This window comes from Neomonachus schauinslandi, chromosome 15, assembly GCF_002201575.2.
Source record: "Neomonachus schauinslandi chromosome 15, ASM220157v2, whole genome shotgun sequence".
Taxonomy (NCBI): domain Eukaryota; kingdom Metazoa; phylum Chordata; class Mammalia; order Carnivora; family Phocidae; genus Neomonachus; species Neomonachus schauinslandi.
Genome location: NC_058417.1, coordinates 45,096,560 through 45,120,847, shown reverse-complemented (window position 1 = coordinate 45,120,847; position 24,288 = coordinate 45,096,560). Strand labels below are relative to the sequence as shown.

Sequence of the window (24,288 nt, the reverse complement as noted above, 5' to 3'; positions counted from 1 at the left end):
TAATTATTTTAAAAATTTCACATTTTTAAAAAGTTTCCCAGTTAATTCTACCCTCTTGACTGACTAGTCCCTTGCTAGTTCACATACAAAAGGGGGCATTCTACACAAAGTACATACCTGCTGGCAAAGCTCCCTAGTAGGACACACTATCACTGCAATTGGCCCATCACCTGGTTCCAATTCCTTCTGGTCCATTATATGAATCAACATGGGCCAGATAAAGGCTGCAGTTTTTCCACTGCCGGTTTTGGCAATACCAATCATGTCTCTACCACTTAATGCCACAGGCACACCCTAGAGGAAAAATAAAGTATATCCATTCTAAACTTTCAATTTTAAAGATGTACTGAAAGAAATCCTGGGGAAATCAATGACATTCATTTCCAATGAAACACAAATATCCTGATGGGTTATGCTGGCTATAAAATAAAAAGGAATACCTGGCATTTCCATAAACTTCTTGATTTATAGGAAATAATATTATCATTCTCTACATGTGGGTCATCCACTATTTACAAAATATGAATGACTCCCTATGCCTGAGATACAGAAATGAAAAACTGCAATGTATACTGTAAGTGGGTTGCTAAAATAAAAAAATTTTCCCCTTGAGAACGTAAAGACTAGGTCACTCATCCACATACAGGAAATTCTTATATTCTGTGTAGGAATCAATAAATCCCATATATAGGTGGAAAACAGAAGTTATGACTTCCAGTTATAAGTGAGAATTTTCAGGTCACAAAGGAATCCTAATCACTGACAGTGTGTTGTCTACACGCAAATATTTTTTAAGTTTAGGCCTAACAAACTGCTTTCTTCAGGTCATATTTTCAAGATATTTAGCAGATACAAAAGAATATTTCCCAGCCCCTGTAGCGACATCTTAGAATGGTCAATAATTCATTTTTTTTTTTGCTCTTTGATTTTTAAAGGTTTCAAAAATACTCTTGGATTTCATCTATGTTCTCTTTTCCCCCTTAAAGCAAAAGTTGGAGACTAAGCCAGAGAGGAAATATTTAGATACCTTCTATCTATGCCAATATAATTTTGGGCTATACGCTGTTTTACTGCTTTGACTTGTTTGTAAAATAAATATGATTACTGAGTATCATCCTACTTTGTGTTTCTTTCACTATGTTTTACTTACCTGGCACTGTATTGGAGTGGGCTGTGTGTATTCAGATTTCCGAATCTGGTGCATAAGTTGTTCATCAAACCCAAAGTGAGCAAAACTACTTCCCGGTCTAGGAGGCGCAGCACCAGAGACCTAGAAATAAAGACAACCCCCAGGAGTGACTCGTACTTCAAAATGAGCAGCATCAGAAGTTCAACAGTGTTTACCTGGAGCTTGTACTTCATTTGAGTATACAGAAGGGAAAATAGGAAGTCTGTGGTCAAAGGTGCACACTGTTTGAAAAGGTAGAACTCGAGTGATAATGGACCTAAAGCATTACATAAAAAAACTCCATGATATAATATTCCTGAGATAATTGTCGTATGATTTAAAATGATTAAGTGCCTAGAAATCTCTTAGATCAGAATTTTCTTATAAGAAATAAAAATATTGCTCAATGAATTGGAAGAAGTCATGAATACTTTTTTTTTTTGCCATTTTGCATAACTATTAACCAGATGGTAGAAAAAAACAAAATATACTCTTGAAATAAAATGAACTCCAAACAAGACATGTCTATACCCACTGGTTACAATCTACTGTCTCCATTTTCAATTCTGCCTAAAGAGTTAGTGTCCCACTTAATGACAGGCCAGCCACCATCAAACATTGTTCAAACTGTACCCAGGTGAAGAACGGGGCTTATAACCTCCATGTTGACTTCAACAGTAGTAACCCTGCAATGCTTCTAATACTGATTATGTCTAATCAGGATTTCACTTAAAAGGTTTTTTTTGAGGGGGGGGGGATTACCCTTGGAAAATAGACACTACATGCATATGCACACATCCTTTCTCAGAAAACAGGTTCAAACATCACACAGAAATTGGCAAGGCAGACAGAGGCCAGAAAGCTGTCCGCACTAGAGTAGATATTACTGTATTATATGTGTTTCACTTAACATCTAGCAGTACCCTAAACAATGTGGCTAATGGGCAACCCAAAACTTTTTGGCAGACAATTAAAAACTATTATTCTGAAATCAGTGCATATTTTAAGAAGGTGTTAATTTCTTCTAGTATTTTAAAAAAGTGTGCTACATAATTTGAGAAGTATGTCTTAATTTTAAAATATTCTAAGACTTCACATACTGTTTACATCTATTAATCCTGTCTCCTCTTCTGATGATGGGGACTCTTACCCTTCATTTCCAGCCCACCCAACACAGTTCCTAGCACACAGTACTCATTGCAGTAACACCTGCTGATTAATTTTAAGGTCACAATGACTTCTTACTCCAACACAAGATACAAAATTGACTGAACACGTATAGCAGTCACATGTGTTGCATTAGAGAAAAAACAATCCTATCCTAAAATAGCTGGAAGACTAAAACAATAAGATCAAGACATAGGGGCCTATAGGATATAGTTATTACTCTATCAAAGATAGTCCAAGAACCATTAGAAAAGAAGGTTATTTTAGTTTGGATAAGCAACAATACTAACCCTGGACTAACATTAATATAAGAATATATGGCTTAGGGACGCCTGAGTGGCTCAGTCGGTTAAGAGTCTGCCTTCGGCTCAGGTCATCATCCCAGGGTCCCAGGATCGAGTCCCACATCGGGCTCCCCGCTCAGCAGGGGAGTTTGCTTCTCCCTCTCCCTCTGCAGCTCCCCCTGCTTGTGCTCTCTCACTCTCTCAAATTAATAAATAAAATCTTAAAAAAAAAAAAAAATCGGCTTAATGATTGACTTACCCGAAGATTGAGCTTATGACGGAGATCTATTAGCTGCTGAGGGGTGAGGTTGGTTATCTCTTCATGCTCATTGTAAAAATTTTTTTCAAATGGTGGATAGTCAATCTGCAGGTCCAATTATTCAAAGTTAGTCTAGAATTCAAGAGTCAATCCTGTAAGTTTGATTTTAATGCAAAATAACCTTTTACACATATTACATAAGTAAAGCCTTAACCAGCAAGAGAGGACAAAGGAATTCACTTATTCATGATACACATCCCAAATGTACAGCCAGTATCTTTTTCTATTTCCATTTTCAGTATAAACACACACCAACCTACTTCCTAAAGAGACTCAAGGACACCTCAGATTTGAACCACTGTGATGCAGACTAAGGAATCTCTATAAAGCCAAAGGCCTCAGAAGACAAGTATTTTTTTTGTTTTATTTATTTTTAAATTTAAATTCAATTTACATGTAGTGTATTATTAGTTTCAGAGGCAGAATTCAGTGATTCATCATTCTTATATAATACCCAGTGCACATTACATCACATGCCCTCCTTAATGCCCATCACCCAGTTACCCCATCCCTCTACCCACTTCCCCTCCAGCAACCCTCAGTTTGTTTCCTATGGTTGAGAGTCTCTTATGGTTTGTCTCCCTCTCTGATTCTGTCTTGTTTTACTTTAGAGGACAAGTGTTTCAAAGACATTCCAGCTTATAACACTTAAATATATTTTGGAATATGCTCTTCACCTAGCTCTAGCATTTAAAAACATTTCTAATAGTTCCTTTGAGAAGAGCTCTGCCTTTAGAGGGAGTTCTATTCTTTTTAAAAACATGAAACTCTTTATATAACTTTTAAAAAAATGTATGGCTAAGTATTTCCAATTCCAAAGAAGTCATTCCTGTTACTCTTTTCATAACTTACTCTACTGAGACTATAAAAATAAGCCTATCACCACTTATGAATTTGGCTAAATGATTCTCTTTAACCACACAAGTGGTCTACAATAAATTACATTAATTCTGGCTATAGCCTAAAATTATCTTTCTATGGTATTATCAACAAAAAAGAAATTCAAGTTTTAGAAGTTCTCCTTTAGCACCACGAATAGGCAGAACCTTTTGTTACGTTCCCCACCACACCTGCACTAAGCTAGAACAGTATTTTCCTCAGTTCTCTTCTCTTTTTCAGAACGGAAGCTCCATGAGGGCAGAAGTGTCTTTGTTCACAAACTGTATGTACAAATATGTAATTTTTTTGTTATACATATGTATGAAATGGATAAATAAATAAATATATGAATAAATACATGAAATGAATGTGAAGAAAGCTACTTAGAGGCAGAAGGGCTATCCTTTCCTTACTTCTGGTCTCTCCTGGCAGACTGCCCACACTACCTGAGGACAACTGTGGGCTCCCCCAGTAGGATGATGAGGTTTGAGAGCTTCGTCAAGTATCTCAAACATCTTATTAGATGATTATTTCAAGTACTTGTGTGTTTTCCCTTATTAGATTTTCATCCTTTATCATGGATGCTTCCTCCCACATCAGTTTCACAGATTTAGTTTCATTTGCCACATGTAAAATACCAAGGCATTATTTGGTAGCATCTGTGCAAAAGGAAACATTTAAAAAATTGAGTATAACCCATACTCCAGTCTAGACCGGTAGCTCTCAAAACGTGTTAGTCTCAGGTGCCCTTTACACTTCACAAAAACACAACAAGCTTTTGCTTATGTGGGTTTTATCCACTGATAGTTACCATATTAAAATTAAAATTGAGAAAATTCTTTAAGATTTATTCATTTAAAAATAATAAAACACCATTACATTTTAACTATAAAAGCTTTAATTTTAAAAAAGTCATAACCTTGCTTTACATTTTTACAAATCTCTTTAACGTCTGACTTAAAAGAAAATGGTCCCTACTATATTCAAATTCTTGTGATATATTGCTTTGACTGAAGCCTACGAAGAAAATCTGGCCTCACAAAGGTATGTAATTAGAAAGGGAAGAGAGTATTTATTTTTAATAGTCTTTTCAAATTCTTGTGGATTTTTACTCCTTTGATAGTATACTGCGCCTTAAAAAGTGGTCACTTCTTAAAAGGTATTTTCATTGTATAATCTGACACCACATAAATAATCTTTCCACATTGTTATATTATAATCCATGGGTCTATCACGCACTTTGAATGAAGACTTTACTCACGCACGATTTCATAAAATCATGCACTGACTATTTGAAAATATTGGTTCACAGAGGTAGTACACAGATCATCCACATGGTGAAACATTTCACAATACAATAAAAAAAAAAAAAACTTGTTTATCACCATTAATTTCATTACAACAGACTTTAAGATTGGAAAGCTGTTAAACTCTGTCTAGTGAATAGAAGTTTCCCAAATTCTAATTTTCACTTGAAAGTTTGAATTCCTATCATTGGCAATAAACATTTTCAATGGTTTGCTTTGGAAAGTCATTCATTTTCTCAAATGAAAATGGTGTTCCATGGAAAAAAGCAAGTTAGGTCAGCTTACAACTCAAATACCTATGTGCTTTTCCTAGAGACAACTATCCTGTTCTGGCATGCAACAGAAATGCTTTATTCATACTTCTCGTTTTGTCACATGGAATAAAAAGAACCTAACACAAGGGTCAAGATTTAATAAATCATAATTTTTAGTTTCATCAAGGATATTCTTAAGTGAAGCTGGTTTTTTTTTTTTTTTTAAACTGTGATAGTGTGACAGGGAAGAACATAACCACTATTAGAAGAGTGGTAACACTGGCTTGATTCATTCGTGCTAAGGTTTCAGCAGTGCGACCTACCCGTGCTTTTAGCTATCGATGCAGATGCTGATGTATTGGAAAAGGCAAATTATGCTGGATTATGAAAATTCTTTTGACTCTGCAGACTCCCTGAAAAGATCCTTGTAGGAGTCCTTGGACCACACTTTGAGAACCACTATCCTAGATCTAGACTAAGGCATGCAAGATCTAGTCTGATATTTAACCTGAATGGAACACTTTTTTTTTTTTCCTTCAAGTGGGTATACTGATATCCTCATTCTTTTTCCTGACTTAAGGAAACTGTAATTCCTGGCTCCACTTTGAAGGAACAGCCTCTCACCTGCCCCAGATCTGAGAGAAATAAAGATTTACAGCAATTAAAAAACAAATGCAGGCCCAAGGGCTCATTTTGAAAGGTAAACGATGGTCTGGAAAACAAGTGCAATTGCTTAAAAAATATTCTTAGCCTAAAATCTAATGGGAGCAAGCGATTCAGCTGTGGCTTGAATAACATAAGCTATAAAGCTTCACTTCCTGACTCAACCACTTAGCAGAGATGAGAAGATCCCAAAGAACAAATATTTTCATGACATAAGGAGTATGAATCAGGATTACTCAGATATTGAGAAAACCTAAATATTAAAACTGAAGAGAACGATCAGCTTTTGAAATAAGAATCAAATTCAGCAAGAAACACCATACCTCTGAATGATCAATGGGAGGAAGAGGATCAATGATTTTTTTGGAAGGTGCAATTGGATTTCCATCACTATCATATTCCAAATTATCTTCTTCCTCCTCCTGAACCACACCAGCAGTTGGGTTCTCTGCCATGTACCGAAAATAAGCTTCCTGCAGGAAAGCACAAGAACATAATCATACCCAAATACAACTAAGAACATCTCTGCTCCTGTAATTAGTGCACAGAGTGTACCAGATGACTGCACAGTTTAAATACCTACCAAGTAAGGCAAGACTTATACTAGCAATGATTCCTTTAACAATAGCAGTATTCAGAGGGACAATCAAAAGAAACGAATGAGACAATTAGTACTACACAATGATTTCACTTGTTTAACAAGACTTACAAAGCTGTCTAGCCCACAGCCTTCCTGGGGTGGGGTGTCTACCTACCCTGCCCAGAGCTGTGGAACATGCTGTGGACTGACCAATCCAAGTTTGGAAGTTGACACTGATTAGAAGGGTCACAAACCTGGAAAGGGCTACTGTTCACTCTGGTTCCCTTCTCACCATCCCACAACTGAACAATGGGAACAAAAATACTGAAGGACAGTCATTAAATTAATGTGCCATCTTGAGATACAAGAATCACAAACAGAACCCTTAGAAAGAGGTAGAGGTTAGATGTTGCTAGAGGCCATCAGGAGATCCCACACTACTTCTTGATTTAGAAGCATAAACAGTAATTTTGGGAAAAAAAAAAAATCAAGCTGAATAAAGGTCATATTTGTTTTTGATGTCATAGTTGATGAAAAGTTCCATCTTCAACATGGGGGGAAAGCTATGTGAATTTTTCTATTACCAATCAGTCACACATGTAGAAAAGGAGGAAGTCACATGACATTCCCTGGTGACTGTCAGGAATGGCCATTTCAGTGAAGGCAAGCTCTAGCTTGTCCCCAGTACAGACTTTGTGGGGTAAAAATAAAAGATAGAAATACTGCATAGGAACTCACTTGGTCATCTTCCTCTTCAATGTCATCTCGAATACCCCTGGAAAAACAAGCGGAGAAACAAACTTCCCTGCAAATGTTCCACATACCCAGCTCCATACTTATAGCAGATTAGTGTTGAATTCCATACAGCACAGGAACTCTCAACACTAACAATAACAAAGCAGCAATAAGCAAACTGTACACTATCCATCCATCATATATGTGTGACTTCACTCTGTAAGCTGCAGTTTGCACTCTTTTGAATGGGATGATATGGTACCCTAGAAACATCAATTACTAAAGAGGATATAAGGAGTAAAAACCTTTGCAGATAGATACCCAAGGATCCTAGCTTTGACAACCCCATAAGACAAACACCATGCCGTTGTGAAAGGCTTTTTAAAAAGAAACTGCATTTTATATACATTAAAAAAAACAAACAAACCAATAAACCCTCTATTTGGTATATGCTAAAAAGAATGTCACAATTTTCTTAATGTCCCCCAGAGTTTCTAGCTCTAGAGTAACTGGATTCAGCCAAAATCCTTGGGGACAGAGAAAAACTACCTCAACTCTTCTGTAAGTTTGATACTAAAACTCCTAAGCAGTTCTTGTGGAGAAGGGGGCCATCGCGACTTGCAGCATCTCTCAGGAGCTACAGAAAGTACGGCTGCGTAGTTCCCACAACCATCTGTTTCTAAACAGACTTTCTGCCTAACCTAGAACACTTGCTGTTCTCAAGGCAAGCAAAGTCACCAGTGTAGGGCAGCTGGAAGAGGATACAGCACACAGTAAGCACCAAAGAGAGGGCTGAACCTCCATATGGCGCAGGAACCTTGGGGAGGGCCTGAAGCACTGACTGACAAGTAGAGGGGAAGTCCAACCATGCCTACCTGTGCCTGGTAAGCAAAAGCCTTAAGAGGAGTGTATTCAGCGAGGGAAAGAGAAGAATTCGCTTTCCCAGAAAATAAGGTATTTCAAAGTTCTGATCTGTTGCTAAAGCATATCACTCCTTGAATAAACCAGGTTGCATTATTTATTAATAAAATACTTTATGATATAATCACAATTATTCTTCATAATCAATTACATAGGCATTAACTTATTTTGTATTAATTATGGGACAAAACTCAGAAGAATGAGCCCAAACGTTAGTAATTATGCTCTTTTAACTCCCACTGTAACTCACTCTTATGTCTACTAAAAAACTATTTATAATGAAACACTAACTACTACTCTGCCAAAAAGAATGTTTTTTAATTATTGCAAATGCAAAGACTTTCGTCATCTCTGTAATAAGATACAGGGGTAACTCCAAGTTAAGACATTTGTATACTTTAATTTTTCTCTACAAACTTTGGGGGAATAAGCTTTGCAATACTTTAGCATTGTTCATGTAACCTTTGTGAGGGAGAAGAAAACAACTTACTTTACGTTTTTTCTTTCCTTGTCCTTTTCTTCAAGCCTTTTCATGTCTCTAGCCGCCTGATCCTAATGAAACAAAAGGCCATATGGAATCATATCCACTAAACACATTAAAAGGGGAATTTCTTTACAAAGAACTTTTAGTGGGCGCCTGGGTGGCTCAGTTGGTTAAGCGACTGCCTTCGGCTCAGGTCATGATCCTGGAGTCCCTGGATCGAGTCCCGCATCGGGCTCCCTGCTCGGCGGGGAGTCTGCTTCTCCCTCTGACCCTCCCCCTTCTCATGTGCTCTCTCTCATTCTCTCTCTCTCAAATAAATAAATAAAATCTTAAAAAAAAAAAGAACTTTTAGATTCAAACAAGTACCATCACACTTTTAGCTATGCATTTCAACAACTACATCTTGATGTAATCAAATTGTATTTTGACACTTATTTTTTCAAGAGAAATACTTAATGTTCTAAAAACTTGGCTACATGTGGATTGCATGATTTTTAGCTACAATATTTACCACATATGGAAAAGCTACAAAAAATGCTTAGTCACTTTAAAAAAAAATTACAGCTGTAAAAGGCCTTAAATTCTGGCAAACTAGCCTTTCTCAAAGCATAGCTTAAGACCATTAACATCAAACTACCAATGGAGCTAGTAAAAAAAAAAAAAAAGGCAAATTTCTGGATCTGACTTTGGAAAGACTGTTCTCAACCTGGGGTGATTTTGTCCCCAGTGAACATTTGGCAATGTCTGGAAACGTTTCTGGTTGCTTCTGGGGAGTGAGGGTGGGGGGGGCGGTTGTTACCAGTATCTAGTGTGTAAAGGCCACAGATGCTGCTAAACATCCTACAACGCACAGTCAGCCCCCACAGCAAATTATCAAACCCCAAATGTCAAAAGTCCTGAGGTTGGAAAGCACTGCTCTAAATCTACCAAATCAGAATTCTTGGGGGTGGAGTTAAATGCATGTATTTGCCATTTTCCAAAGGTAATTATTATACACAGCGAATTAATAATCACTGATCTCTTTGTTTTATACATGTGAAAAGAATTAAGTAATTTTTCCAAGGTAAAACACATCCTGCACTATCGTTTCTTATTATAAAGCAACACGAGTTTTTCTGGTTTCCTTGATTTAAAAAAATGTCACTAACTATAACCTGGCATGGTCAGGTGTTCTAGCTAATCGAATGTTCCTGATAAAGAGGAGTTATTTTAAAACTCAATTTTACATATAAACAAATTCACTTTTTAAGAAATTGAGCCAAATATACAATATACTCAAGACTACAACTAAAAGCAACATAAGAAATGGGTCACTAACATTTATAGAACATTTTTAAGCCTACATAAATCTTTTTTTGAAAAAATGGCTAAAAGTAAGTCTTCATCTTAAGTTCAAACACTAGAGAAGTTCACATTTTCTAGTAAAGAATATACCTGAGATCAAGGATTAATGCAATATTGTGACAACACCACTCTGTCCAAGATCAGACAATATCCAATCTCTGTCCTAAAATGAGTGAAACCCCCTTGAATATTATACCAAAAACCACCCTGAAGAATGATACTGTATCAAAGAGACTTACCCTCCTACAGCTTCAACTACTTGAAATGCCAAGCAGGAGAATCTGGGCCATTCTTGGATACTCCCACTCAAAAAGGGTTACACCAAGTTGCATTACTAAAAATTAAATCTGAATTTAAACCAAGAAAAATCAAGAAATGATTCTTCTTATTCATCACTAGGGATTGTAAGATACAATGAAAAACAGCCCTTTGGGAAATGTCTGTATCTCAGAGGGAAAAAAGATCCATATAAGACACCTCAAACATGACATAACATTTATTGCCTTTACTTGCAGAGAGAATCATTTAACATACTTAACTAAACTGCTACCACGTTGCAAAGCACGTGAAACTTGGTGTTATCCCAAAAATACAGTGCTACAAGAACTTAGATATGGAATGACATAGCAGAAAGAAAATGGGATTTGGAGTTGAACTCTGGCTTTGCTACCTATAAAGTGCATACTCTTTAAGAGGCAAATAATCTGAGTTATTCTAAATCAAAGATGGGAAACAGTAATGGGTACCAATCTGGCAATGAAGGAAGTAAACCAGGATAAGAAGTTATTTTGATACAGATGTGCTTTGCTTACACTTTAATAAGTAGGAATATTCCAAAGAAGCACGCTGCAATTTTTCCTGTATCACATGATCCTGAGTCTTTTATTTTCTGTATTTGATAAGACAGAAAAATATTTCCCCACTGTAAGAAAACTAAACACAAGTGTGATGATAAATAGTTGTAAATGGTAGCCTCAATGTCAAGAAGATAAAAGGGACTGACAGTAAGGTGAACTAGAACAAGCAAGCCCTATCTATCTAAAGCAGACAGCCATTTGCTCAACACAAAACTATTTTTGTATTGCAAGAATAGAATGCAGGCTTAGTTTTGCCAGTGTCCACTTTTCAAGAGTCTGAACTTTTAGATAAAATCTTCTAATCTTAAAAATTTTGGCGCCCCCCCCCCCCCCGCCAAATTCTGGCCCACATGTTTAAAAAGCAGTACCTAGACCAAAGAAAAACATCTATATTGGATTCCTTCTTTCCCTCCTTTCTTAGAGATGAGATGTGTCTGAAGACTTTAGGTTACAAGTACCTGAGGAATCTGGAAGGACTTTATTTCATAAACAATGAAGTGACAGTTTTTGAGCAAGAGGAATAACATGACAAACAACATGCTTTATTTAGTCTAATTACTCTGTTTCTGTATACCACATAAATGTGAGAGCAGAGAACTGAAGGCAGGGAGAAAATTTACACCAGGAAAGAGTTAATGAGGGGTGCCTGGGTGGCTCAGTCGTTAAGCGTCTGCCTTCGGCTCAGGTCATGATCCCAGGGTCCTGGGATCGAGCCCGGCATCGGGCTCCCTGCTCAGCGGGACGCCTGCTTCTCCCTCTTCCACTCCCCCTGTTTGTGTCCCCTCTCTTGTGCTCTGTCAAATAAATAAATAAAATATTTAAAAAAAAAAAAAAAGTTAATGAAAGTGTAAAGCAGGCTGACTATAGTGGAAACAGATGCAAAAGATACTATAAAGATTGAGAGAACTTGCCAAATAAGAGGAAAGGTAGCATGATGTACTAGAAAGAGCTAGGTTCTCAGGACTACTAAGCCAGAAAAATCTGGGTCCCAGCTCTGCCACAGGGTACCAATGGGATTTGGGGCAAGGGATTTGAATTACTACAGGGCTCAGTTTTCTTATTAGTTAAAAAAAAATTATATTTTTTTTCCTGTCCATTCCCCATTGTTATTCTGAGGATTAAATGAAGTAACTCATGAACGTGTTTGATCTTCTGGCATTAAGAGGTATATATGACAAAAGAAAGACCTGGTTGAGGAATAAGACTCCAGGGGGATGCCATCCATGTAAAAATGGTCAATGTGATTTAGAAAAGCAGAGCTGAAACCGAAGAGAGACTGTGAGACTAACGACATGAATTATTCACATAGAAGTTAAGTTTTCAAAGTGGACGAGGTCATTAGGGATGTATAAAGAGTGAACATAGCAAATCAATATAGAGAACTACAGGAATCAACATTTTTTAGAAATTGGTAGGGGATCATATAAGTAACAGAATAGTTAAGATGAATATGTAATGAATTTTTTTTGGTACAATGACATGGTAGTTATGTTTTTTAAATGTTACAGAGATACAGAAATACTAATGGATGAAATGATATGCCTGGGATTTACTTTAAAATAATTTAAAAGAGGGAAGAGGGGTTAGATAACACAAGACTGGCTAAAAGCTGTTAACTGATAAAGCAGGGTGAAGGGTACATGGGAGCTCATTTTACTATTCCACTTTTGTATGTATCTGAAATTTTTCATAATAAAAGGTAAATAAATACAAAAGAAAAGTTAGAGAGATGGGAGAAAAAGGACAAAATACAAAATCACAAAAGCCTAGCGAGAAGAGTTTTAAGAACAAAGTGGTTACAAGTTTCAATTTCTACAGGGAGGTCAGGATGCTGGTAATGTTGATAATAAGAAATAAACATTGAAAGTACAGAATACAGAATTCATAATTTTAGCAAGTTCCTCAGAAGTTTAATTGCCTTTAATGCTAGACTGAAGGAGGTAATAATCATTCCATTTAAGAATAGACAAAGAAGGGCGCCTGGGTGGCTCAGTTGGTTAAGCGACTGCCTTCGGCTCAGGTCATGATCCTGGAGTCCTGGGATTGAGTCCCGCATCGGGCTCCCTGCTCGGCGGGGAGTCTGCTTCTCCCTCTGACCTTCCTCCCTCTCATGTGCTCTCTCTCTCTCTCTCACTCTCTCAAATAAATGAATAAAAAAAAAAAAAAAAAAAAAAAGAATAGACAAAGAAATATTAAAACACACAATACAAATTTTGAACCGCCCTTGTTTAAGGGTCACAGTTCAAACTTCCTGAAAATGCTACAGGGTGTGTGGACATATGTTTAAGAAACTACAGAGTACGAGAGGCGCCTGGGTGGCTCAGTTGTTAAGTGTCTGCCTTCGGCTCAGGTCATGATCTCAGGGTCCTGGGATGGAGTCCACATCAGGGAGCCCGCTTCTCCCTCTCCCTCTGCTTCTCACCCTCTCTCTGTCAAATAAATAAAATCTTAAAAAAAAGAAACTATAGCATATGAGAGCAAAATTCTCCCAAGAGAGGGCCAGAAAGAAGAACTAGGTCAATCTGATCTATTTCTAATTGCTGTAACTTAACAAAACAGCCTTGATACTTGCCTCCACTTCGGCCATGAATGCCTCCAAGGGATCGTCATCGCTGTCAGAATCCGCTGGCTTGGAATGGAACTGCTGACGGGTAGGTGAGTTTTCAGCAGGAATGTAAGGTAAATCAACATTGCTAGAGTCTTCTTCCTCATCTTCAAAATATCTGGAAATTAAAAAATACATACATCTGAAAATTAAGATGCATGATTGATAAAGTGAATGTTTAACTTGGGGTCGGTGAATCCTTCATTTAACAAATTTTTATTATGGTATATGTATGTTACTATTAAGAGATCTGAACTATACTTGTTAGAGACCTCCAGGCTTTGGCAAATGACCTACTCTTTTCTTTTTTAAATTTTATTTATTTATTTGAGAGAGAGAGCAAGAGCAAGGAGGAGAGGCAGAGGGAGAGGCAGACTCCCACTGAGCAGGGGCTCCCCGACGCGGCGCTCGATCCCAGAGCTCTGGGATCATGACCTGAGCCGAAGGCAGACGCTTAACCAAATGAGCCATCCAGGCGCCCCTATTATTGTTTAATACATGCAAAATTCTAATACTGCAAAAAAACAGTCACAGCAGATTCTCTCATTTCAATAGTGTCTATTCAAATCACATTTCCAGTTCTGTTAAAAGGGATGAATTTTCAGTAAAAATTTAGTATATCACTGTTGAACAGACACAGCAAATATTAAAGAATATATGCTATGAAAAAATTACTTTTGTATATAAGTATTAAAAACCTACTTTTTTCTTTATAATCCTTAAAAAAATTTTAGCAATATATTCATAAGGCTAGGGACTTTCTTCAGAAGTTCTGGACTACTTTCTGAGGACTGACAGAAAACTTCAAAGATTAATAATAAATGCTCAATCCAAAATCATTCCCCATACTTCTTAAATATTCAGAAAAGACAACTTCATAGCTCTTTATAAACTAAAAACAGAAACACTGTTTAGACCTTATTTCAAAATTAAATAAAACAGTAATACAATGAATATTAAATAAATAATGACTGCAGCTTAAAATTTTAAAGCATTTCAGGTCTTCATGGGAATTATTTAAAAGCTCTAACAACTGTAATGTGCTACATACACATACGTACTGATTTATACAGGTTTCATTTAACTAATGAAAAAGTATCCCTGAACTGGTAAACTGCTCTCTAGAATACTGATCCTTGACTTTGCTAAATCTTAAACGTCTACTTCTGTATTTCATCCCTGCAACATACAAACCTTTAAAAATGCCAGTGAGTGTCCCATCCTGAGCTCTTAAAACAAACAAATAAAAAACAACTCAACTTTCCCCATCTGGGTTGGAAATAATAGCAGTAAGAGATTTCTTCACTTTCAGCAAAGAAATTATCATCTAAAGGAATTAGAGTTCAAACCCTCAAACCCTAGCTTTTTATAACAACCACTCTATCAGATAATCAAGTTAAAAAAGTAATTGTTAAGTATGTTTCCTGAGAACTTTGGCAAAAATCTGAGTAGCTTTTTCTCCCACTATAAGATGTTACAACATAATCGTTTTAAGACCTGGGTGTTGAGACAAACTGTGTCTCTACCAGTTTTGACTACTGCTTGTGTCACAAAACAACTGACATGGGGTCAATAAAAGACTTCAACAAAGGCCATCAAAACCACATGAATTATTTAAAACTCTTCAGCCATATTTAGGTTTCAATAGCCTCAAATCTTTTTTGGAACACGGAAAGATAAAAGTAAGCACACAAGCATTATGTTCCTCACAAATGAGTAAACTCACCAATTTAACTTATTAGGAACACTACAATTCAGTGATAAGCAATTAAAGAAGTCATATTATTATTCGGGGAAACAAATGGTTTCTTTACCTCAGTATCTGTTGACAGAATGAATATCTCAAAGCCCAACCTTGGCTAAACTACCAGGATTACCACTTACGCATTTTCTTCATCAAAGTTGGCCCGTTTAGATCCAATTTTGTAGAAAGAAGGGAGCTGTGGTGGAGCTGACTTTCCAAATCCAGAAGAAGAGCTGGTTGCCCCAAAGGCACTGTGGGACTGTTGTGGGAGTTTGGGTTCCTCCTTCTTTCCAGCACTAATAGCAAAACCTCCAAAGCCAAATCCCCTCTTGGTGCCAGGGCCACCTTTATTCCAGTTCATGGTGTCAATGACTGATCTGTAAGGAAAAAAATACGCTAATAATAAATTTAACCTTATAAATAGCCCACTGATTTTTATGTCTCTTCCCCAACTTCTGCCTACACTTCATTTTCAACTTTTGCCTCTAAATTAAAACTATTTAACTTTGGGGGCGCCTGGGTGGCTCAGGCAGTTGAGCGTCCGTCTCTTAGTTTGATATCTCAGGGTCCTGGGATTGAGCCCTGCATCAGGCTCTGCACTCAGTGCAGGGTCTGCTTGAAGATTCTCTCTCCTTTTTCCTCTGCCCTCCCCACACTCGCACGCGCTCGCTCTCTAAAATAATAAATCTTAAAAAACCCCACAAAAACCAAAAACCAAAAACGACTTAACTTTGTACTTCAGCTATGTGATATGTCAACCCCAACAGAACAGTCACATTTTCTAAAAACACTAAAGAAAGTGCTATTCATTTTTTGGGATCACAGTCTAAACAGGAGTGTGGTATTTAACATTATCCCCCTCAAAAGGATATGACTGCTGTGGCACCTGGGTGGCTCAGTCGTTGAGCATCTGCCTTCGGCTCAGGTCATGATCCCAGGGCCCTGGGATCGAGCCCAGCATCCGGCTCCCTGCTCAGCAGGAAGCCTGCTTCTCCCTCTTCCACTCCCCCTGCTTGTGTTCCTGCTCATGCTATCTCTCTGTCAAATAAATAAAAAAAAACCTTAAAAAAAAAAAAAAAGAATAAGACTGCTAATTTAGCATCTTTAAGCTGCCAAAAATACTCACAAGACAACAAAAATTTTGAGGATCTGATTTGTGCTAGGCTTGTGTTAGGCAATTAAAGATACCAAGATGAAAAGACTTAATCTCATAACATTTATTCCCAAGTTTATATTATAGCCTACCAGGAAAACAAATGACGAACCCCCCCCCCCAAAAAAATAGAAAACAAAACAACCTGCAATTACAATATAATGTAGTGCTTGCTGTCACAGAGGCTGAGGTGCTATCAGCAAAACTGTCCCAAAATAAAGATTATCCTTTGGTAATGATATCTGGAGGAATGAAAGAATCAACACTTGAAAGATAAATCAGTTACTTGTAGAAAGTATCTATGTAATTGTCTCTGAAGGGTACTCATGAACAATGCGCTTATTGGGCAATGCCCACTAGAACACTGGCCAGGAAGAAAAAATGATTCACTGATAGTAGTTGCCTGAAGTACTCAGACTACGGTTAAGAATTGCAAAGAAATTTCCTGAGCATTCATCAAATCAGTTTAAAAACAATACTGTATTATCTTACTAGTCTTGGCTCAAAAAACCTTTTTTAATGACACAGCTACCTAAGTTTTTATAGAAAAGCAGAAAGACCAGAAAGCAAAAAGGAACAAAATTTAAAACTACTTGAAATTTCCTCTCCTAGGTATATAATTTTGTTATCTTTTGCTATTTTCTCTATATGTATATACACACACAAAATTTAAAAACAAAGAAACCATACTGTATGTATTGTTTTAGTTACCAATTTCTTCACCTAATGATACACTATGAACATCTTTAAATGTCAATAAATACATTTCTCCACTACTATTTTTATTTTTTAAAGGGTTTTTAAAAAAAGATTTGAGAGAGCCAGAAAGAACATGAGTGGGGAGGAAGGGCAGGGGGAGAGGGGGAGAGAGAGCATCTCAAGCAGACTCCGTGCTCAACGGAGCCCTACACGGGGCTTGATCTCAGGACCCTGAGATCATGACCTGAGCCAAACTCCAAAGTCGGAGGCTCAACCAACTGAGCCGCCCAGGCACCCCTCTCCACTACTGTCTTATAATGCTGTGAAACATTGCTGAATCTTTGTGCTAAAGAGGAAAAGCCAACAGAGATATAAAAACTGAAGATGTAGGATGAAAGGAAAATCCTAAGAACAAAGTCCTGAGGAGGAGACTGAAGAAACAAGATACTGGATAGGCGAAAAGGATGGGCACACACATAAATTAGTCCTACTAAAATCAAAGGGCTCAAATTACAAAAGCAGCAAATCATATACTTGGTGTTACAAGTTCAACTTCTGCTACAAATCGGCAGGTGGTGTGATTTTAGCAGGTAAGAGTCAATGGCTTTCAGACCAAACAAGATGCAAAATATGCAATATCTTTTTCTTTACTCTTCTGAGAAATGGGTCAACCAAAAGATTGAACACTTCAGAACCCTCAAGCCTTTTACTAGCTCATCTAGAACACACTGCCCATTTTCCCTAATTTACTGCCTCTAGCAAGGCCAAACAATTGCACTTTCTGTAATATCGCACTGACTAGAATGTTAACTCCATGAGGGCAGGGACTCTGTGTGTTCTGTCCAGCACTGCATCCATCCTTAGAGCCTAGTATGTGTGTAGTACTCAAAAATTTTTTGTTGGATGAATAAATATCATGCATTCAGGTTCTTCAAAATTCACCCCCGTATCTGTGAAAACCATCATCTTCCATTATTACAAACCTTGCCATCCAGCCTTCCTGATGAAATCTAAGCCAATCATCCTCAATGCACCATTAATTCCTTATTCTTGACAATAATCCTTCCTATTAGACTATGTAGGCTATACTATATAGGTGTATGGCTACAGACCCTTGACCATCACAGAGGTTTGAGGGATTGATATACTGACGTATAACAAGCAAGACAGCCAACCTAATCTCTATGTTAAAAAAAAAAAAAAAGGATGACCCCGCCCCCCCCGTTTAGGATATTAAAATTAACTTGCATTCTCTAAACAAACATTTTTTGGAGAAGAGACATCTAGTAAACAGTTAAGAAATAAATACAGTGAGAATATTTTAAAATTAACTATATTCCTACTATTTGTGGGTCTTCTCACAAATAAAGCTCCCTTTATTTGGTCTTAACACATACGCATGCACTTCCAGGCCTTCTCTCAGATAATAATATGCCTGCTACACCCTTCCTACCAAGCTGGCAAACTCCTTTCAAACAGCTCTGAAACTTCACCCCTGCCTCCATAAACACTTCTCACATTGACAAGAAAAGGTGAAAACACCCACTAGCTTCAGTGCATGTAAAATCACCGCATGGCTTCCACACCCAGGTGAAGTTCATAGACTTCCTGAAAAACCACCAACAACCAAAAAATCTCAAACAATCCAATTTAAAAATAGGCAAAGTACCTGAACAGACATTTCTCCAAAGATATATAAATGGCCAATAAGCATATAAAAGATGCTCAACCTCACGAATCATTAGGGAAATGTAAATGAACACCACACCTCCTCACTCATTAGGATGACTACTAAAAAAAAACCCAAAAACAAACAAAAAAACAACACAACAGAAAATAACAAGTGTTGCCAAGGATGTGGAGAACCTGGAACCCTGTATAATGCTGGTGGGAACATAAAATGGTTCAGTCACTGTGGAAAACAGTATAGTATGGTGGTTCTTCAAAAAATTAACCATATGATCCAGCAATTCTCCATTTGGGTATATACCCAAAAGAATTGAAAGCCGGGATATCTGACCCATGATCTGAGCAGTACTATTCACAAAAGCGAAAAGATGGAAGCAACCTAAGTGTCCATTGATGGATGAGCAGATAAACTATGAGATATATCTACACGTATGTATACACATACACACACACACACATATCAACAATATTATTTAGCCTTAAAAAGAAAGGAAATTCTGATACATGCTACAACATAAATGAAACTTAAGGGCATCATGTTAAGGAAATAAGCCAGTCAAAAAGGACAAATAGCGTATGATTCCACTTATGTGAGGTAGAACAGTCAAACTCAGAGACAGAAAGAATGGGTTGCCAAGGCCTGGGGGTACGGAGGAATGGGGAGTTATTGTTTAATGGGTACACAGTTTCAGTCTTACAAGATAAAAAGAGTTCTGTGAACACTATGGTGGTTATGGCGGCACAACAATGTGGACATAATGTCACTGAACCATACACTTAAAATGGCTAAGATTTTTTAACGTGCATTTTAAAAACAAAAAAAAATAATGAAAATTAAAGGATTAGAATTCCATTTGCATATGTATTTTTACATTGCTATTTTAACCAGTTTATGAGGGAGAGATGATGCTATCTAGACCTCAGTCTCTACTCTGAGATGCAAACATGTTTGTGAAAATTCAACTACCTTTTTTCTTGAAAAGCTTGCATTTTAAAAATTTCTAATTTGAAAAGAATTAGCTGTGTAATAGAAGCATAAACAAAATTTCATGAGCCTTGCTTTAAAGAGAACAACCTAAGTTTGGTCTTAGTAATAACTAACATTGTTTTATACTGACCGCCAACTACTTTATGTGTCAATACTATGAGGGACACCTCTCCTTCCCACTTCCATCTCCACTATAGCAATATTTCCTAACAAGTCCGTTATCCAGCCGTTATACCATTACCAGAGTGACATAATTCAAAATGTATTGAGTGCCTATTTTGCTAGGCACTGTTCTAGGTGCTTTGGATAAAGTAACACAATCAGACACAGCCCCAGCCCTCAGGGAGTTCAGTCTGGTCCAGGAGAAAGAAAAACCAAATCATAATTTCAGGTACCAAAAGTGCTACCAAAACAAAACAGGAAAAAGGCAAGCAAGAAGAGGTAAGCTATTACAGAGAGAAAAGAAATCAGGTAAGGCCTCTCTGAGGTGACTGGTATTTGATATTTGACATCTGACAAGTAATCCTCCACCCCCTCAACTCTACCGTTTTTAGAATGCCTTTTTTTGTTTGTTTGTTTTAAGATTTTATTTATTGGGGCATCTGGGTGGGTCAGTCCGTTAAGCGTCTGCCTTTGGCTCAGGTCATGATCCCAGAGTCCCGGGGATTGGGCTCCCTGCTCAGTGGGGAGTCTACTTCTCCCTCTGCTCCTCTCTCAAATAAAATCTTTTAAAAAAAAGATTTTATTTATTTGAGAGAGAAAATGCACGAGCATGAGTGGGGGGGGGGGCAGAGGGAGAAGCAGACTCCCCACTGAGCAGGGAGGCAACGCAGGGCTCAATCCCAAGACCCTGAGATCATGACCTGAGCAGAAGGCAGACACTTAACTGACTGAGCCACCCAGGCACCCCTAAGAATGTCTGTTTTATTGGAAAAGTCATGGTGATGTACTTCTAGAGGCTGCATCTACAACTAGCAAATATTTCATCATCTATGAGAAGTGACTTTTTGTGGTAAAGCATAAAATAATGAAGTAATAGGGAGCCAGACATAAGTAGCAAAGGAGAAAATGAATTTCGACCTCCTTTGGTTTGTTAATACTGTGCAACTAGGGAAAGTCACACCCAAGGGCGGTGAACATTCATATGCTCAGCAACAACCTTCTTCCAGGTTCTTTCAGATCCTGGCCCCAAACCTTCCCGCTGCACATTTCTCATTCGGTCATTCCCTTCAATTCAGTAGCTCTCCAGTTAGGCAATCAAGCTGGAATGAAACTCTCCACTGTGGCAACAAACTACACACCTCACCATTCATATCTCCCAGGGTTTCCCCACATGCACTGGTTTTCCAAGAAAACCAAGTACATTGGTAAATGCTCTTCCCTTTACCTGAATTCCTTCCCCACCAAATCTCTCACTATACCTATCTACCAAAGTCTTATCCTTCAAAGCCCAACTCCTAGAGCTATGACATGAATGACTCTCCCAGAAAAGTGGTAGCTCATTCCTCAATCCCTTTCAAGTCTTAAAATACCCAACATTTAATCATAACTATTTGTGCTCTAATTTTCTCTCTCCAACTCTAAGTTATAGGTTTCACAGGTGAAGAACCAAACTTTTTTGCTTTTTTTAATCTCTTCTGTTTTCCACAGTGTGTACTCACTGTTTATTCAATATGCAAGAGTCCCAAGGAGATTTATAACTTGGCCAAGGATACAGCATAAAGTCCCACTTGGTATGGTTCTAGGTACTAAAATGCTATGATTTAGTAGAAAATCATAACAGCATAGTAAAATATCACAGACTACGGAGCCAGGCTATGTTCAAACCCTAGCTTTGCCACTAACTTGATGTGAACCTCAAGGGAGTTATTTGGCTTCTCTGGGCCTGTAAGATGCTGAGAACATCACCTACTTGACAGGGTCAGTGTGAAAAATTGAGTTCATACACAAAATCACACTTAGAACAAAGCATGGCACATACAAGTGCACAATACGTACTGCCGTCATATTTAGCATTATTTCTCCAGAAATCAATTTCTCCACTAGTAAATGGGGAGTATCAAGCTAGACTTCTCTTATCTCTTTCAACTCAGGGATCCCACACATACATGCCACATAACACTGAAGATGTCAGAGATCACGAAGAGCTGACAAAGTGCGGATGGCTTTATAAGAAAGCTAGAACCCCAGGCTAGGCACAGAAGATGCAAGCTGATTAGAGAAGTATGAAGGAAGAAGACATTTTAAGAGAGATAGCTAGAAACAGCAAAGGCTAGGAAGAATAAGCAAAGGCAGAATAAGAGTGGAACATAAGGAAAATAATTTGTCTAGAGTTTATGTTTTGGGCAATGGTGGAAAATAAGATGATCTAAATGCCTTTAAAAATAGTGGACTACAAAACAACTGATTATAAAACCTTGTTACTTTATCACTTGTGTTTCTGGAATAGGAGAAAGTTCTGGTGACAGCTGATTAGCATCCACTCTGTCTAATAATCTGCCTTGAGAGCATCTCACACACTATAAACTGGGCAATTCTTTAATGAGAATCTGTACAAAACCTGAGAATTTCTTCATTTTCTCCTAAAGCCAAGTACAAGTAAATTCTGGCTACACTTATTTTGGAAGCATCTCTTTCCTCTCTGTTAGCTTAAAGAAACGAAGATGATTATATGAATATGAATTTGATAAAACTAAAATAAGAAGAAATGCACTCCTCCATGAATTACACTAAATCATTACAACTTAAGTCAGATCTTACCATTTCTCTGCTCAAAAGCCTCAGATGATTCTCATCTCAGGCAGAGATAAAGTGAAATCCTCCTAAGAGCCTGAAAGTTCCTGGTTGTTCTGGTGCTCCCTCCCCCAGGTCTGCCCTGGCCTTATCTCCTACTACTCCTCCTTTGCTCACAAAGCTCTAGAGCACACTGGTCTTCTAACTATTCCTCTTAACAGGCCAGCATTGTCCTCTTCAAGGTCTTCTACACTTGCTGTTCCCTCTGCCTGGAATGTTCCTTTCCCCAGACACTTGCTGGGCTCACTCCCTCACCTCCTTCTAGGCTGCTTAAATATCAGCTGATCGGTAAATATCTCCCTGCTTGCCCTATTTCAAAATGCAATACCTCCCCATCCCTCTCTCTAGCCTTTTTTTTTTTTAACCTAAGTCAGTAATCGTCTTCTAACATATAGTATAATTTATTATCTCTCTTTCCCCAACTAGAAAGTAAGTTTCAGGAGGGCAGGGGTCAGGCACAGAGCAGACGTCAATAAAAATACTCCTTGAATGAATTGCAAATCAGACCATATAATGCCCCTTCTAGGTAAAAGAAAATACAACATACTTTTTTTTTTTCCACCGCTGAAAATCTAAGTTAATTTTTGTATGAAATACATATTGCTCACCTCCTATGTGCCAGAACTGGGCTTGGCTCTGGAAAGTTAGAGTGGATTAAGAAATAATCTCTGCCCTTTAGGAGCTCTGGGGTGGGCATATGGAGAATAGACACAGAAACATCACTTACAAAACACAATATACAACCAAAGGAAATTGAATGTCTACCTAAAGGAGTGAGGAGCAAAGGGGGAATGCTTCACTAAAGTGATGAGGAAGCTATAATTCCCCCAAACTCTCAACTAGCAAGATAATTCCTCCTTATATTATTGGTGCGTATGCTTGCAACTCCATATAAATTATTTACCCGCATCAAATAGGCTCTTAAATAGGCCGCAAAAAAGTTTGTGCGACAATAGTGATGTACTCAAGGCTGCACAAAGATCACTGACTACGTTTTTACCGTCTTCCGATTTGGCAACTTTTACCTATCGGGTCCCCCTGATTTGGAGGCTTGCATCTGCCAACTGCTGCCGACTTCGGTCAGAACCCTCCTTGTGGCTATCCCTAACCGGAGCTCGGCACCCTGCAAATCCCTTTCTTAGCGGGGCGGGCGGGCGGGTGCCGCCTCCGGAAAGCCGCCAACTGGGCCACAATGAGAGTTATGGAAGAAGCGGGAGTCGTGGGAGGGCGACGAGGTTGGGAAGGACCCCTGGAGGCCTCTGCCTCCCACTCCCACCCCTCCCGGACCCCTGGGCCTCCGGTGCCCCGAAGCTCCGCAGACTCTTTTGTTAAGCGAGGCCGCGGTTCCCTGGTCCCTGCTAGGCCCCACAGTTGTCTCCAGTGGCCCTAAAGGTAGCGACCCCGAGACCATACCCACCTCGCACAGACCTACTGCTCTGGCTGCAGCGGCACCTGATACTACCGCCAACGCGGAGAGAATCCCACCGCCAGAGTACGCGCGGTCCAGGCCGCGTCCGCCGCGCTCCTTCCTCTCCGCCCCCTTCGCCGCCGCCGCCACCGCCGCTTCTCGGCCCGTTGCTGACCGGGGGGAGGGGAACGCAAAGCTGACATGCGCAGTGCAGAGAGCGCGGGCCGATGGGCGGGGCCTGGGGGGC

At 38.5% G+C, this 24,288-nt stretch overlaps 1 protein-coding gene across 2 annotated transcripts in view; it reads right to left on the bottom strand.

The window, feature by feature from the left end:
- DDX42 (DEAD-box helicase 42) overlaps positions 1-24,223 on the bottom strand; it is a 33,697-nt gene extending 9,474 nt beyond the window's left edge. The window contains exons 1-9 of one of the 2 annotated variants that reach the window (XM_021678497.2): positions 24,051-24,223; positions 15,452-15,688; positions 13,535-13,685; positions 8,768-8,829; positions 7,360-7,396; positions 6,365-6,514; positions 2,879-2,983; positions 1,151-1,270; positions 118-294 (exon numbers count right to left, since the gene is read on the bottom strand). In XM_021678497.2, coding sequence (XP_021534172.1) covers positions 118-294; positions 1,151-1,270; positions 2,879-2,983; positions 6,365-6,514; positions 7,360-7,396; positions 8,768-8,829; positions 13,535-13,685; positions 15,452-15,672 — 1,023 coding nt within the window. In that variant the 5' untranslated portion in view covers positions 15,673-15,688; positions 24,051-24,223. Of the gene's footprint in view, positions 1-117; positions 295-1,150; positions 1,271-2,878; positions 2,984-6,364; positions 6,515-7,359; positions 7,397-8,767; positions 8,830-13,534; positions 13,686-15,451; positions 15,689-16,197; positions 16,232-24,050 lie in introns of those variants that run through there. The other variant, XM_021678498.2, reaches the window with a different exon arrangement.
- Between the last annotated feature and the right edge of the window lie 65 nt (positions 24,224-24,288).